The 16,117-nt window shown below is 41.7% G+C and overlaps 1 protein-coding gene across 14 annotated transcripts in view; it reads left to right on the top strand.

The window, feature by feature from the left end:
• The window catches only part of LOC147028236 (cyclic AMP-responsive element-binding protein 1-like), a 29,494-nt gene extending 17,215 nt beyond the window's left edge, over window positions 1-12,279 (top strand). For 8 of the 14 annotated variants that reach the window (XM_085878469.1, XM_085878462.1, XM_085878468.1 and 5 more), the window contains 3 exons: window positions 14-187; window positions 288-432; window positions 3,330-4,348. In XM_085878469.1, coding sequence (XP_085734595.1) covers window positions 14-187; window positions 288-432; window positions 3,330-3,495 — 485 coding nt within the window. In that variant the 3' untranslated portion in view covers window positions 3,496-4,348. Of the gene's footprint in view, window positions 1-13; window positions 188-287; window positions 433-1,662; window positions 2,507-2,600; window positions 4,349-5,231 lie in introns of those variants that run through there. The other 6 variants (XR_015057480.1, XR_015057479.1, XM_085878464.1 and 3 more) reach the window with 6 other exon arrangements.
• The last annotated feature ends 3,838 nt before the right edge of the window (window positions 12,280-16,117 follow it).

Raw genomic sequence — 16,117 nt, 5'->3', positions numbered from 1 at the left:
TGTGGTTGCGCAGTTGCCATCGCACAAGGTGGGGGGGCGATCCAGATTGCCAATGGTGCGGAGCATCTGCAGAGTCTGGGACTCACGAGCTCTGGTACGGGCCATGGTACACCGACGATAGTACAGTATGCACAGACGAGTGACGGTCAACAGTTCTTCTTGCCCGGAAGCCAGGTCGTGGTGCAAGGTACGTTAGGTTTGCTCTCCCCAAATCGTTTGCTTTTGTTGGCATTGAGTGCCCGGTTGGAATTGTGCTTTGACTGTTTGTGGCCTGTGATTGTGTCCAGCTTCTGGAGACACGTACCAAATCCGAACACCAACAGGTGGCCTCTCCCAGGGTGTGGTTGTTGCATCTCCAGTGTCCTTGCCCAGTCCCCAGGGTGTTGCAGAGGAGGCTACGCGTAAGCGTGAAATGAGGCTCCTCAAAAACAGGTAATTGGCACGGGTTTTATTAATTTTAGTTGTGATTTTAAGGTGGGGGGAAAGGGTGATGCTGGGGGTGAGGGGGGAGTTTTGACATTTGGAACTGTTTGAGCTGAGACCAAATTTGTCGGTTGTGCATTTGCTTGTTATAACTCAAATGTGATTCTGATTGAGGTACAAAAAGCCCATTCATTCATTCTTCAAATGAAGGCCATAACCATCGTGTTACATCCTTTATCCTTTCAATTGTGAATTTTATTTCTGTGCACCAGCAAACGATACCACATCAAATTTATCCTGCATGTGCAAATAAACGTATTCACTCATCGTGCACTGTGCACAAGTGGAAGTTCAAATGGCTCCGTGCAAATCCCCATCATTTCGTACTCGGCTTGGTTCTGTTTGCACGAATCTCTTTCGCACTTTGGGCAAACGTGCCGTGGCTCTACGAAACCATTACCTCTCACCGATCCATTGATCCGGTTTTGTAACGCGACTGGAATGCTACGGTTTGAATGTACGGCACAAAATTAACTTCCGTATCATGCAGATGTTATCATTTCCTGAAAAGCTATAAATGCTAAATTTGTCCTGATGGATACTTGGTACATTCGCTCGGACGTTTCCCATTTATTATTTTCACCTGTGTCTTATCAAATGCAATTTTTCACATTTGCTGTTTACTCTTTTGCTTTATTCTATACGAGTGGGTCCTCATCCTTTCTGGGTGGGAGTGCCCTTCTCGGTCCACTCTTGGTGGGCAATGTGTTGCGGCACAAATAATACAAATAATAAGACGTATGCAAAATCCGGGAAAAAAACAAACAATTTTAAAATCCCAAAAATTTGGGGAAAAAAAAATTGACATTTTTTGTTTAAAATCCAAGTTGGGACCCCTTGGGTATACACTGAATATTTGGTGTCGATCAGCCCAAGGGTCTCAAAGTATTTACTGGACAAACAGACAAGCAAGCATACAGACACCGCTCTGTTTTGTATATTAAAATAATAAAGGACGAACCTGCATCGTGAGTTCTTTTCCAGGATGTAGTCTTGTTGTTTATATATTTTTTGTTGTTGGCAGTAATTTAGCTTCTCGGAGTTCTGACCTGTGCATTGTATTCTGGCCTAATGAGGCAATTACCATGTAATGGCGCTGACTGTACAAATCCCAAAGGATTTTTGATGTTTATGGTACTTTTAATGTCACTTCTCCCCCCCCCCCCCTCATTCACCCAGTAATGCACCAGGTGGTTATTTGTACTCTGCTGCGGTGAACAACGTTCGTTTGTATTTCTTGATCGGCTTTTTCTTTCCCATAATTTTTCATTCTGGAAGAGTTTGCTCGTTGCGGGCACTCAATGGATCGGATTTTATATTTTGAACGTGAAGCAATGAACCATAGTCTGTGAATTTTATTTTGTTTGCGTCGAATCGAGATCGATTTTTTTTTCCCTTTTCTGCAAGTTGCTTAAGGAAAATATGCTTGATGTAGACTGTGGAATGAAAGCTGATGTATCTTATTTGTAATCCTACTTTGGGATGTTGATAGCTCTGGTATTCCCTGGTGGTGCTATTGTTGGCGTCGTATTTCGATTAATGTCCTTGAAAGGGTTAATAATTCATGACGGACCAGACCCTGAGATGATTCTGGATTTTACTTTATGGGCCATCGGAGATCTATGTGTAGTTGTCCGTAATATCCGTACTAACCCAACTTGCGGAGAGTGCAAAAGCACAACCCATTTGTGATTTTTGTCAAAGAGGAAGGCTGAAAGTCCAACATTTCGGCCATGGGGTCACCCTTCATCAGGGACTAACATACGCCATGTGTGCTGAGATATGTTCGTCATTCCAAGTCTTTCCTGATAACGCGCCAAGTTGGTTATGTTCTTTCATTCTCCCCTTTGTCGTGCTTAAAATTTTGGTAATCATACTTTCTGGTGTGTTTTTCACACCTCCTTTGGGGGAGAGTTTCAGGAAGTTCCACAATGTTTACGAAATTGTGAATTTTCAATTTTCCTACATCTTCTCTTGTTTTGCAAATTACTAGATGGTAGTACCTGGTAGAGAGAGAGAGAGAGAGAGAGAGAGAGAGAGAGAGAGAGCACTGGGTGAGCCAGTGCCGGAGAACGCCAATTGCCACCTCCTCAGTTTATCCTTCTTTCGCCCTCTAGGGAGGCAGCCCGTGAATGCCGCCGGAAGAAGAAGGAATACGTGAAGTGTTTGGAAAACCGCGTGGCAGTGCTCGAGAACCAAAACAAAACTCTGATTGAGGAGCTCAAGGCCCTCAAAGATCTGTACTGCCGTAAAGCCGACTAGCTTGGCTTTCCGTCGCCAAAGGCGAGCAGCATTGGCTGAGCAGGGCAGCCAGGGAATGCCAGATTTGTTTAGAAAACTGTGTGATGTATGCACTTAACTTATTGTGTACTGCTAATGTGTTTAAGGAGTTTTCTCATTCCCGTTGAGGGGGTAAAGTGTGCCTCTCATGTGCACCGTTTAATACCGGTAACGGCTTGTCGTCAAAGACGCAAGTTGTGATCCCTTTTCTTTTATTCTTTTTGTCATTTTGTCTGCTTGTTTTTGAGTAAACGATCGGCTGTGAGAGCAAGATTGGTTTTTTTAAAGGAATCTTTGCACTGACATGTACTATTATAATATTATTATTATTATCATTGTTATTTTCGGGGATATTGCTCTGTTATTATTACTTCTTTTTAATTGTAAATAAACTTGTAAGTTGCTGATCTGTTTCTAAGAAACTATAGAATACTTTGCTGGTGCTTTATTTTATTTTATTTTATTTTTTTATTCCTCCGATGTGCCTTCTCGTCCCTCATCTATCCCTTCCCCATTTTAACAATTGTAATTTGTCGGCAAGAAGCTTAGCTTGCCTTCCTTGGCAGGGTGGCAGCTAAGGAGTGCCGTCGACGCAAGAAAGAGTACATCCGCTGCTTGGAAAATCGTGTCGCCGTGCTGGAGACTCAAAACAAGCAACTGCTGGAGGAACTGAAGGAGCTGAAAGAGTTGTATTGTGGGAAGGGAGACTCCGCACGGTCACAGATACAATAGTGCACTCTACGTGGCACTCCCACAGTCTGAGATGCGTTCCTCGCCTCACCGTGGGCCAGTGTTTCCATCCACGGACTTCTAACGGCATTTGTGCGACGATACATTTCCGAACACGATAGTCATGAAACCTCAGATGTACATCTTGTGACTATCTTTTGCCTCGACGTGGAACTGCACCCGTAGCCGTCTACGAAGGCACAACGCGAGCGATCATAGCCGTGGGTCCTCTTTATGCAAGCCTACCCCAATGACGTCACTTACCTGTGCAGTGGTGTGTGCAAAGGTACATTCCTCGTATGGATCATGGAAAACAAAAAAAAGGTTGGGGGGGGGGGTGGAAGAAGCAGTTTGTAAAGTTTATCTTTTACTTTATACAATTGTACTTTGTTTTTTGTTGTTGTTTGTGTTTTGGGGATAAATATGGTGTTTATGCATGAGTTGTTTTTGTTTGTGCATTTACTGGCTCCATAACCATAAGTTTTGCCTTTTATTATTTCATCAATGCAATACGACCATCCTGGTTTGGCCGGAGTTGCGTCAAAATGTCTATTCTTAATGTTTACTTTGGCTGTGTGTATCAATTTCCACTTGATTTATATGTTTTTGTAAAGAAAAAAAAAAAGTTAAAACGCCATGCGTGTGGGATTGCCGGAGGTCGAGTCCATGCTATTTGTATACCTTCAAGAGATGGCACAGATTGTTCTGATCATTATAAAGTGGCGGTGTGTTCGAGCTAATGAACCAGGACTGGTGCCTATTTTATTTAAAGATGAATTATGCTTATTTTTGTATCCTTAAATGTCTGGCATGTTTGTACTGCGCCTTGCTTTTTAATACATTCTTTTCAAACCCATTGTTGAGGATCTCCCCCATATCCAACCCCCCCTCCATCCCCTTACCTGATTCTTTGACGTTTTTTCCATTTTTGCCATCAAATGGCCCGTATTGAAGGTCCTCAACTTCTCTTTTGCCTAAACTCAACATCGAGGGGAAAATACCGTTTAACAAACACTTGTTGGCTTAATTGTGGGGAGGAGTCAAATATCCCGAGAGCATTTTTACCATTAGGCCAAACATCTCAGTATTTTTTATTCAATTAATTAAAAATTTTTTAACTTGCCATCTATATTCCACGTTACAGTATTACAACTGTGATGTGTTTTCTTCCGGGACAGTCAGCATCAGTCCTATTTGGAGAACATCCTCATTGGTGTCATTGAGAGTGTTTATCATACGTTGTTGCAATTATTAGTCTTTTCTCCATCACGGTTTCATACAAATGTAGGACAAGGACATTGGTTGACATGATTGGCCTTTTCCCATGATATTCCAGGAAGCAGTAGATGAATCCACTCATTCCATAAGATTTGAACGTGGGATCTAAATTCCGTGAGCTGTTTTTAGATGTGAACGCCAAACAGGCCATGGTAAAGCAATATCTCCAATCGATTTCTAATTGACACCTTCAAGGTGTTTGTTTATTCACCTTTCGTCAGAATTTTATATCCTCAGCACAAGCTCAAACGATCACCCATTACTCCTATTTCAAGCGATGTTTGTAAGATTGTCCAAGGCGTGTTCCCTTTGGCCGGCAGTGCTGAAAAGTCATTAAACCTCAACAATTGGGCATTTGTTGATGTTGCACTTAATAGTATATAACTGTACCTTTTAAAGTAAAACATTTTGTAGAATTGATTGCAGTCTGAATAAATTGAAAATGATTGTTTGCTGTTCAGGAATTTTCAGCTCATTGGAAATGTGATGCTGTGAAGGCGATTCCCTGATGACTTTGGGGGTCTACTGATCCAGCCAATCAAGCTTCTCGAAAAAGCGTCTGCGGAAATGATCGGTTGGCGGAAACCACCAACTGGGCTGTATCCTGAATGTATTGTGATGGACACAAGTGAAGCAAGTGCTTTATAACATGTTTACAGGATTTAGTTTCCTGTGGTCTGAACAAATGGATATCCAACAAAAAGGTCCAGGTGCACACCGTGATACCTGTGTGCCGGTTTCCAACCAAGCACGGTATTCCAATTTGTGGAGCAACCACCTCATGTGGTAGATATTGCTTGATACAACTTTTTGCTACTTGCAAAAATTGTAAAATGCATTTTTGAATGCCTTTATTTTCCATCTGTTAAACTTGCGAGAGCTTTGACTTTTGAAGCTCTTGTTCAATCAGTTGTTCCAACATTGAGTAGAGGGCTGGTTTGAGGTTTGTGCACTCGCCTTGAATTGTTGAGACAGGGTTTTAATGTCCAACCGCCTATGAACAGTCATTCTGCCGTTTTGCACGTGTTCTTTGTGTTGTGATGTAAAGCTTACCATCCAGTCTGCACTTACGTTGTGGACGGTGTCTCTCCAAAAAAGTAGACCATTGTGTGCCAATACCCCTGCTTTTTTTTAATGTCATTGGCACGACCTGAAGGAGGTGAATGTGCGTGGTGGGATGATGGCGCTGGCTCTATGTCTTGCATTTCTATGTGAAGATACCAGTAGTGCCTTAATTTTCCATAGGGAGAGAAATTAAAGTGCGTTTCATCCTGAAAACTTTATTTCGTTTCAGAATTTTGATAGGATGTAGCTTGGATCTTTTAAACTAATAAAAAAAAAGCACCATAGCTCAAGCAGAATACTGTGGTGTTGAAAAAGTTCTCGAAACAAAAGATTAAAAAAAAAAAAATTCTCCATGGGTATTCGCTCTGATGTTGCAAATTTCAAAGCGAATAAAGGTGAAAAAGTGAGGGCCTCGGCTGAGGTTCCTCAACATGGTGAAGGATGGTTCAGGACGCCTGTTACTCGTTTATTTTAACCTTTTATCACATATCTTTATACCGTGTGTAATAATTGCCATTGTGCTGTGATTTTTAGGACCGAGTATTTGTACAACAGAGGGCGCACGTGTTTCGTGTGGTTTTGTTACTTTTCCAACAGCGAGCTGTTGTGATGCACAATCGGTGTCCCATTACCAATCAGCTTTCTATTGCTTCCCAAGCCAGCCGCTCCTTATCAACCGTTTAATTGGAGTGCTTGTTTAAGTGCTCATACGCCACTTGGTGAGTGCCCCACAAGTTGATTGGTAATGGTTCAATTCCTCTATCTTTTGTATTCTCCCTCCTGCTTACTAAGGTTGTTTGTACTGTTTTGTACCTTCTGTAAAATCAGAGTTGTGGTTTTGTTTTGGTTTTGTTTGGAAGTGGCCAAGCCAACTTGACCCGTTTCGTGTTCCCATTTGAACCTCTGGCGCCTGACGTGGAGAACTCGGCTTTGTCATCCAAATCTACCACCTACTTGTCAATACCATCTTTGTAATTCCTGTAAGGGTACATTAATCTCCTTGTCCTACATATGATTTGCATACAATCTTCATGAGCCGAGAATCCTAGATAAAGGGAAGGACAGAAGGATCAAATGACTAACGTATGTATTTAAAGGACCATTTAATTATTTCATACATGGGTGGATCGGAACGGGAAGGGGGGTTCATACATGGGTGGATCGGAGAACCGTGGGTTCAGACAGATGCCGACAAGGTGCATATGGGGCCATTTCTGATTCTGATGTACCATACTCTGCTATAGAGCGTCGGAGCTGTCGAAGCAGTTTCATGGCAAGAGTTATAGTGGGTGTTTTTCCGTTGCCTTCCCATTAGGAATTTGTAGTTTGTTCATGATGCCGACCATAGCTCACCTTCACTTCACGAAGGACACCGTGGGATCTTCAACTAATGTTGGCAGACGGAACACCCAGTTTAACATCCTTTGGATGGATGGCACACATTGATGATTCACTTGCCTGTGAAATGGTGGGATGACAGTTTATAAAACTGGGTTGGGATTCAAATGCAGGCTAAACAGCTTAGAGGGGAGTTGTGCGTACTTAGAGGGCCTCGGCTATCATGCCAGCCCACGGGGCCATTAGAGTATACAATTATATATATATATATATATATATATATCCAAAGCTTGCAGTGTTAGTGTGAGAATTTTCTTAGGATATCTTGAAGACTCAAAAGCTCAGTGGACTGTTGCTGTGTGAAAGTGATGCCCATGGGTTTGATTTCTGTGTTGTCAGAATTTTTTTCATACTAGTCCCACAAGAATTTATTCCTGTTTGCTATACAGTGTATATATATATATATATCTTCTTTTGGCTGCTCCCTTTAGGGGTCGCCACAGCGATCATCCGTATGATCCGCATAGTGATTTGGCACATGTTTTACGCCGGATACCCTTCCTGACGCAACCCTGGTCGCCTCTTACGACACGGATATATATATATATATATATATATATATATATATATATATATATATATATATATATATATATATATATATGTACACACACACAAAGCTTGCAGTGTTAGTGTGAGAAATTTCTTAGGATATCTTGAAGACTCAATAGCTCAGTGGACTGTTGCTGTGTGAAAGTGATGATGCCCATGGGTTTGAGTCCTGTGTTGTCAGAATTTTTTCATACTCGTCCCACAAGAATTTATTCCTGTTTGATATATATATATATATATATATATATATATATATATATATATATGTATATATATATACATATTAGACCCACCCACATCTCTCACCTGTGATTGGAGGGAATAGCCGCTCTCACCTAATCGACGATACCCAGGTGGCAAGGATTATCCTACTATAATTTACCGTCTGTCCGTCTGTCTGTTCCCAGGTACCGCAAAAACGGCTGAACTGATCACAACCATTTTTTGGGTGTGTAATCCTGGGACCCCTTGGAGTAAAATCAGCATAAATATAATAACATGATCCCCTTGATCCTTTGCGAGCGGGTGCTTCTAGTACATACAATTGACCCCTCCCATGCTCCTCGAGCTGAAGAGAATGCATAATGCAACCCAAAATCACAGAACCGTCAGAAAACATCCGTAAATGAAAATATAAATAAATGAAATGCAGGTGAGCGACCCGAGACAATGGGGAAGCACGGTAATTTTGCTTACCGATAAACATCGAAGCCTATCTACCAGGAAAAAAAAATCACAGAACAGTGGGAAAGCATCTGTAAATGAAAATATTGATAAATGAAAAAAAAAAATTAAAAATCAAATGCAGGTGAGTGACCCGAGACGATGGGGAAGCATGGTTCGTTATCGGTATTGATTACAATGTGTAAGCTTACCCTGCTAATATACAGCTCTGGAAAAAATTAAGAGACCACTGCAAAATTATCAGTTTTTCTGGTTTTACGATTTGTAGGTGTGTGTTTGAGTAAAATGAACATTTTTGTTTTGTTCTATAAACTACTGACAACATTTCTCCCAAATTCCAAATAAAAATGTTGTCATTCAGAGAATTTATTTGCAGAAAATGACAATTGTTCAAAATAACAACAAAGATTCAGTGTTTTCAGACCTTACATAATACAAACAAAACAAGTTCATATTCATTTTTAAACAACACAATTCGAATGTTTTAACTTAGGAAGAGTTCAGAAATCAATATTTTGTGGAATAACCCTGATTTTCAATCACAGCTTTCATGCGTCTTTGCATGCTCTCCACCAGTCTTTCACATTGCTGTTGGGTGACTGCCGCTCCTGGCGCAAAAATTCAAGCAGCTCGGCTTTGTTTGATGGCTTGTGACCATCCATCTTCCTCTTGATCACATTCCAGAGGTTTTCAATGGGATTCAGGTCTGGAGATTGGGCTGGCCATGACAGGGTCTTGATCTGATGGTCCTCCATCCACACCTTGATTGGCATTGAGCATTGTCCTGCTGGAAAAACCAATCCTCAGAGTTGGGGAACATTGTCAGAGCAGAAGGAAGCAAGTGTTCTTCCAGGACAACCTTGTACGTTGCTTGATTCACGAGTCCTTCACAAAGACAAATCTGCCCGATTCCAGCCTTGCTGAAGCACCCCCAGATCATCACCGATCCTCCACCAAATTTCACAGTGGGTGCGAGACACTGTGGCTTGTAGGCATCTCCAGGTCTCCGTCTAACCATTAGATGACCAGGTGTTGGGCAAAGCTGAAAATTGGACCCATCAGAGAAGATGACCTTACTCCAGTCCTCTACGGTCCAATCCTTATGATCTTTTGCAAACCTCAGCATGGCTCTTCTTTGCTTCTCATTGATGACGGGCTTTTTTCTAGCTTTGCACGACTTTAGCCCTGCCCCAAGGAGCCTGTTTCAAACCGTCCTCGCCGTGCACTTCACCCCAGCTGCCGTTTGCCATTCTTTTTGTAGGTCACTTGATATCATCCTACGGTTGTTGAGTGACATTCAAATGAGTTGGTGGTCATCCCGGTCAGTGGAAAGTCGTTTTTGCCCTCTGCCAGTCTGTAGCTTTGTTGTCCCAATGTCTGCTGCTTGACCTTGTTCTTATGAACCGCCGTCTTTGAAATTTTACGGATGGAAGCAACGTGACGCTCACTGTATCCCCCTGCCAGTAAAGCCAGAATTGAACCCTTCTTTTCCACACTCAAAACTTTTCTTTTCAACTCTTTTGGCATGGTCAATAGTTATTTTTTTCGATTCCAATTACTTTTGAGGTACTACTAGCACTTTTTTCCATCCAGCTGGTCCTATTGCAAGAGGATAGTGATGACCTCAGCAGTGGTTTTTAGCTTGCCTGTTCGAAGAACAGAGAGCTATAGCGATATCCCCGGCGTGAGTGTCGGCGTCAGCGTCAGCGTCACGTTGAGCGTGAAAATGTTAAAGTTTTTGGTGCAAGTTATTTTTTCCTTTCTTATGTTTTTTTTATCTACCACACTTTTTTATATGCCCGATATATATATATATATATATATATATATATATATATATATATATATATATATATATATATATATATATATATATATATATATATATATATATCGAGGCGTATAATGTGATGTCTGTCTGTCTGTCCGTCCGTCCGTCCGTCCGTCCATCCGTTCCTCTCCGCACTCTAACTCCCAAAGTTTTCAACTTTCACGTTTCATATTTGGTACATAGGTACAGACTGTGGAGACGGTGTGTCGTGACATACGTTCGTCATCTAAAGTGGTTGCCATGGCAACCAGAATGCTGTTTTCCATCCGTTCCTGTCCGCACTCTAACTCCCAAAGTTTTCAACTTTCACGTTTCATATTTGGTACATAGGTACAGACTGGAGACGGTGTCCTGACATACGCTAGTCATCTAAAGTGGTTGCTGTTTTCCATGTAGTAGCACAATTCTGTATATACCTTCTTGTTCGGGCGCATATTGTGCTCACTTGCGCTCTTGTTACTGATTACAATATACAAATACATATATTGTTTTAAAATTATTTGAATCAGACTTCACTGCAATGCTTTATAAAAAAATATTAATTATTAGACTCCTCTTTTAAAAACGATAAATGTATAAACAGGCGAGCATTGGGTGGCTTTGACACCAACTCTGGTTATACTTTTCTTTGTTAAATAAGATTCGGTTCAGGTGATCACCTAATCAGTACCTCACTAAGTAGAATGAGGTGTGCCTGTGTTGGAATTCAACAGACACTGGAAAGGAATGGCTGCCATACATGTAGAGATGCTGATTTAAATTTTTTTTGGAGTGGTCTCATTTTTTTCCTGAGATATATATATATATATATATATATATATATATATATATATATATATATATATATATATATATATATATATATATATATATATATATATATATATATATATTGTTACGGCTGTGGAAATTCGCAATACACCATAAAGGGTCCTTAGATCAGTTATGATGCAAAGTTTATGTGCAGATAGGTCCCCACCGTTGTTTAAAGGGATTTCTTCGTGTTCACCGGGCTGCGACCCTTTGAGATAGCCGTTTTTCTTTTTCTATTGTTATTTTGAACAGACCTCCACGCAAACAAGCCGCGTTGAAAACCGTCGAACGCAAAAGAAAACCAGAGGAGTTCCGATGGGCGCGCGGATTTTTCCCGCCTGTTTCTCCGAGGAGTGTGACGGAGGCAGGGTGGGGCGAATCGCCCCCGATTGGTGGACGCGCGGGGTGACGCGGTCGGAATGAGGAACGCCCCTTTTCGGGAACCTTCTCGAAGGGAGGTGGAGCCGAAAACGGGGAGGAGCGAAGGGTGGAGCCCCGCGCTATATAAGGCGGACCGCGCGCGAGGCTCACTCTCTCTCTGTCAGGGTCGTGTTGGATTCTACTCGCTCTCTTGGTGGACGTCATCCTCTCGCTTCATCTTCAAGCTCTCTCTTGGTGGTCGAGGTCGGTCTCTCTCGTCTTGGCGTTGGGCGATCTGTCTGTGAAGGCGTTGGGCCGGTGGCGAGTCCAGGCGACGACTCAGAGACGCAGACGGGAGGCGCTGCCCTGCTGGCTGTGTGGTGCAAATCTGCGCGTCTGGCAAGGGACACCGGAGAGAACTCACCGACCACGTCATCGCAAAGGCCTGAGAGCAGGCGCGGCTACGCTAGCTGCCGTGGGAACAAGGCGTTGTGACCTGTCCACCGTCACACCTCGAGGGGGCAGGTAACCAGCACAGTCTCGCGGGCCTTTTCGGTCATCCATGGCCCATGACCATAAAGGTTTACGAACCCCGTCTACCTCCCTGCCTATGGGGAGGGTTTTCCTGTTGTTTTTGTATGCATGCTGTGGCGCCGTGTCCTGTTAAGTAACAACTGTTAAGTGCATGTACATTCTCATTGTAGTCGGCTGTATTGCTTTCTATTTGCCTTGCTTGTATATTGCATGATTCCTTGCTTGTGTTGTGTGTGCAATATGTGCTTTATAATAAATGTCCTTGTGTGAAATGTATCTCGTTCATTGCGTCTTCTTTCCCCATTGAAAATGCCATCTTGCATCGTGGAATAATTAGGTGGGTTTTAAACACCCGATAAATAATCTGAACCGTCAAGGTCGGCGATAACACTGCTCGGTTATCCCTGCAGCATGGAACGAACTGCTTAAGCGGTTCGTGTCCTAAGCTGACCTGCGGCGTGGTGCAACCCCTCAGTAGGTTACCCGCGCGGGTACTTAGGTATATCGACATTCGGCGATTCACCCTATTTCGCGTGGGTAGAATGCGGACTGGGTTGTGATGAGGTTAAACTCCCACCCGTGACTGGCTCCTGGCGGTAGTTCCAGGAGGGTCATGACTGAATTGTCCGTCCGGTGGGCGACGCGGCTGCAATTAGAGGTACGCGGCCGATCGCACGCCAGGCGGGCCAGAATTCGTAACTATATAAATATATATATATATATATATATATATATATATATATATATATATATATATATATATATATATATATATATATATATATACTTCAGACCAGCATGCCTGGCAAAATTATTTCACCAAGTAACAAACCCAAATGCAATACCCTCACTTCTGGTAAGAGTAATAAACCACGGCACTTATTTTACAGAAAAATTATCCACCCGATCAATTTATTATTCTGAAAATCTTCAACGCACCTTTTCTACATATGTATTTTTAAAATGCTTAACCAGTATCATTGCATCCAAATTTATACTGATATATTCACATACACCTTACTTGCAAGATGAAGTTAAGATAATGATCTACTCTTTTGGTGCACTGTTTGAATTTCATGTGTGCGTCTCATTCTGCATTTCTCACATGGTCATCAAATAATGTTTACAAAGTTAAATTGGTGGTGGTTCCATTTACGAAATCACAGATAGGCCGATTCACCGTCTTTGTCACCCTTACTTCAGTTGCCACCCTTGGCCTGGGTCTCGGCCTCTGCAGAAATCCGGCCCTGGCTCGAACAGTCACAGGAAATCCATTACCTTGTTATTTTTTAGATCCTCGTGGAGGATCTCTAAGTCTTACTCACGTTGTTGTTCTTCATCTTCTTCTTGTGGACTTTTTTGTTTCACAGCCTACAGTTTTCATCGAAACTTCCTGAAACTTGGCATATATATGTAAAAATACCCTGCACAGATAGTAACCATCTCCGATTTTGAAAATTCCTCCTAGAAAAAAAGTTGTGATGTCAAAATATCTCCACTAATGGAAATCGCCGATAAAATTATCTCCGAAACTATGCAAGCTTTTTGAATTCTGTTCACGGGAATCGAACAGGGCATTAGCAGAGATGAATTACCGCACATATGATACATCACTATGACATCATATCATTTTTTATGACGTCATTCCTATTTTTTGATATTTTTTGTTTCACAACCCAGAGTTTTTATTGGATCTTCGTGAAACTTGCCATGTATATGCAGAAAGCCCACACACAGGCAGTAACCATCTCCGATTTTGGAAATTCGTCCTAGAAAAAAAGTTGACGTCGTAATATCGCCGCTAATGGAAATCGCCTATCCCATTATTTCCGAAACTAGGCAAGCTGTTTGAATTTTGTTTGCAGCAATCAAGCTGGGCATTAGCACAGATAATTTATCGCAAACCTGATACATCACAATGACGTCATATTCGTTTTTATGACGTCATTAAGAGGACGAGGAGCTTAGCTCATTTGAGCTTGTTTGTTTCGACATACTCTTAATAGTAGCATTGGACGAAACGAAAGATACTCCACTATTGGTGGCCATTTTAGCACTGCACCTGCAACACCATCACACTTCACCTTCAAAATGGTTACACAGGGAATTTTGGGATGGCAGCTCAAGTGTGCTTCAGTGGTCCTTTGTATAGGGTGATTGTGTCTGCGTTGATTTTTCTGCAGTGTCTATTGTGATTCTTGATGTGTCAACAATGACAAGAGTCATCCATCTCATAGCTATGGACAGATATGGTCAGAATTTGGGTTTGTGTTCAAAAACTGAACTTGGTTCACCAACATATGTGAAATGTCAGGATTTATGAAAAGCACATTGAGGAAAGGTTTGAGAAGCTAGACAAAAACATTGTAAATCCAGATTTGTATCAAAACATACAGCACCTTCAGAAAGTATTCACACTCCTTGACTTTTTCACATTTTGTTGTGTTTCAGCCTGAATTTAAAATGGAGTAAATTTAATTTTTTGGTCACCGATTTACACAAAATACCTCATAATGACAAAGTGAAGGCATGTTTTTAGAAAGTTTTTCACAAATTAATGAAAAGCTGAAATGTCTTCCGTAAATAAGTATTGCACTCCCAGAATTAATACTTTGTGGAAGCGCCTTTGGCAGCGATTACAGCTTTGAGTCTTCTTGAGTGTCTGTGTCAGGTTTGCACATCTGGATTTGTGGATTTTCCTCCATTCTTCCTTTCAGATTTTCTCAAGCTCTGTCAAGTTGTATGAGGAATATCAGTGGGATTCTTTCCACAGATTCTCAATGGGATTCAAGTCTGTGGTTTGGCTGGGCCACTCAAGGACTTTCACATTCTTGTTAAGAAGCCATTCCAATGTTGCTTTGACTGTATGCTTGGAGTCATTGTCCTGTTGGAACGTAAATGTTCACTGCAGTCTCAGCTGTTTTGCACTCTGAAGCAGGTTCTCCTCAAGGATTTGCCTGTCTTGGGCTCCATTCATTGTTCGCTCTGTCCTTACAAGCCTCCCAGTCCTTATCACTGAAAACCATCTCCATAGCGTGATGCTGCCACCACCATGCTTTATGGTAGGGATGGTGATAGATGAGCGATGAGCTGTGCTTTGTTTTCGTCAGATGTAGTGCTTTGCATTCTGGCCAAATAGTTCAATTTTTGTCTCATCAGACCACAGAATCTTTTGCTTCATGCTCTCAGTCTTTCACGTGCCTTTTTGCAAGCTCCAGGCATGCTGTCATGTGCCTTTATCTCAGGATGGCTTCCGTCTAGCCATTCTCCCATAAAGCCTAGATTTGTGAAGTGCTGCAGAGACTGTTGTCCTTCCAGCAGGTTCTCCCATCTCAGCCAAAGAACACTGGTTCTGTCGGAGTGGTCATTGGGTTTTTGTTCACCTCCCTGACCAAGGTCTTTCTTGCCCGGTTGCTCAGTTTGGTTGAACGGCCAGTTCGAGGAAGAGTCTGGGTAGTTCCATATTCTTTCCATATCCTAATGATGGAGCTCACTGTGTTTTTGGGAAGTTTCAACACGAGAGATTGTTTTATACCCTTCCCCAGATCCATTCCTCTTCACAATTCTATTTCAGAGTTATATGGACTGTCACCTGTGGGACCTTGTATAGAAAGGTGTTTTTCTAAATTATTTCCAATCAATTAAATTGGTGACAAGTGGACTCCAATCAAGTTGGAGAGACATCTCGAGGATGACCAAAGGAAATTGGGTGCACCTGAGCTCAATTTGGAGTGTCAGAGCAAAGGGGTTAAATACTTATTGACTGACGCAGGACATTTCAGCTTTTCATTTTTAATTAATTTGTAAAAATATCTGAAAACATGTTTTCACTTTGTCATCATGGAGTATTTTGTGTAGTTCGGTGATAATTATTTTTTTTTTAATTTAATCTACTTTTAATTCAGGCTGTAACACAACAAAATGTGAAAATGTCAAGGGGTATGAGTACTTTCTGAAGACACGATCTAGAGTGCTTTAATATGTTGATGCAGTTCTGACAAGTTTTGTACACTGGCCTGCTATCCCACCAAAGATGTCCTTGGCATTTGCAAACTCTAGTTTGATTTATATAAATTTATATAAATAGCTATTTATACACAATCGCACACT

The sequence above is a fragment of the Eptatretus burgeri genome, chromosome 4, assembly GCF_056783735.1.
Source record: "Eptatretus burgeri isolate ZD-2024b chromosome 4, Ebu_testis_v1, whole genome shotgun sequence".
NCBI classification, from domain to species: Eukaryota; Metazoa; Chordata; class Myxini; order Myxiniformes; family Myxinidae; genus Eptatretus; species Eptatretus burgeri.
This window is presented reverse-complemented; position numbering and strand designations above follow the sequence as displayed.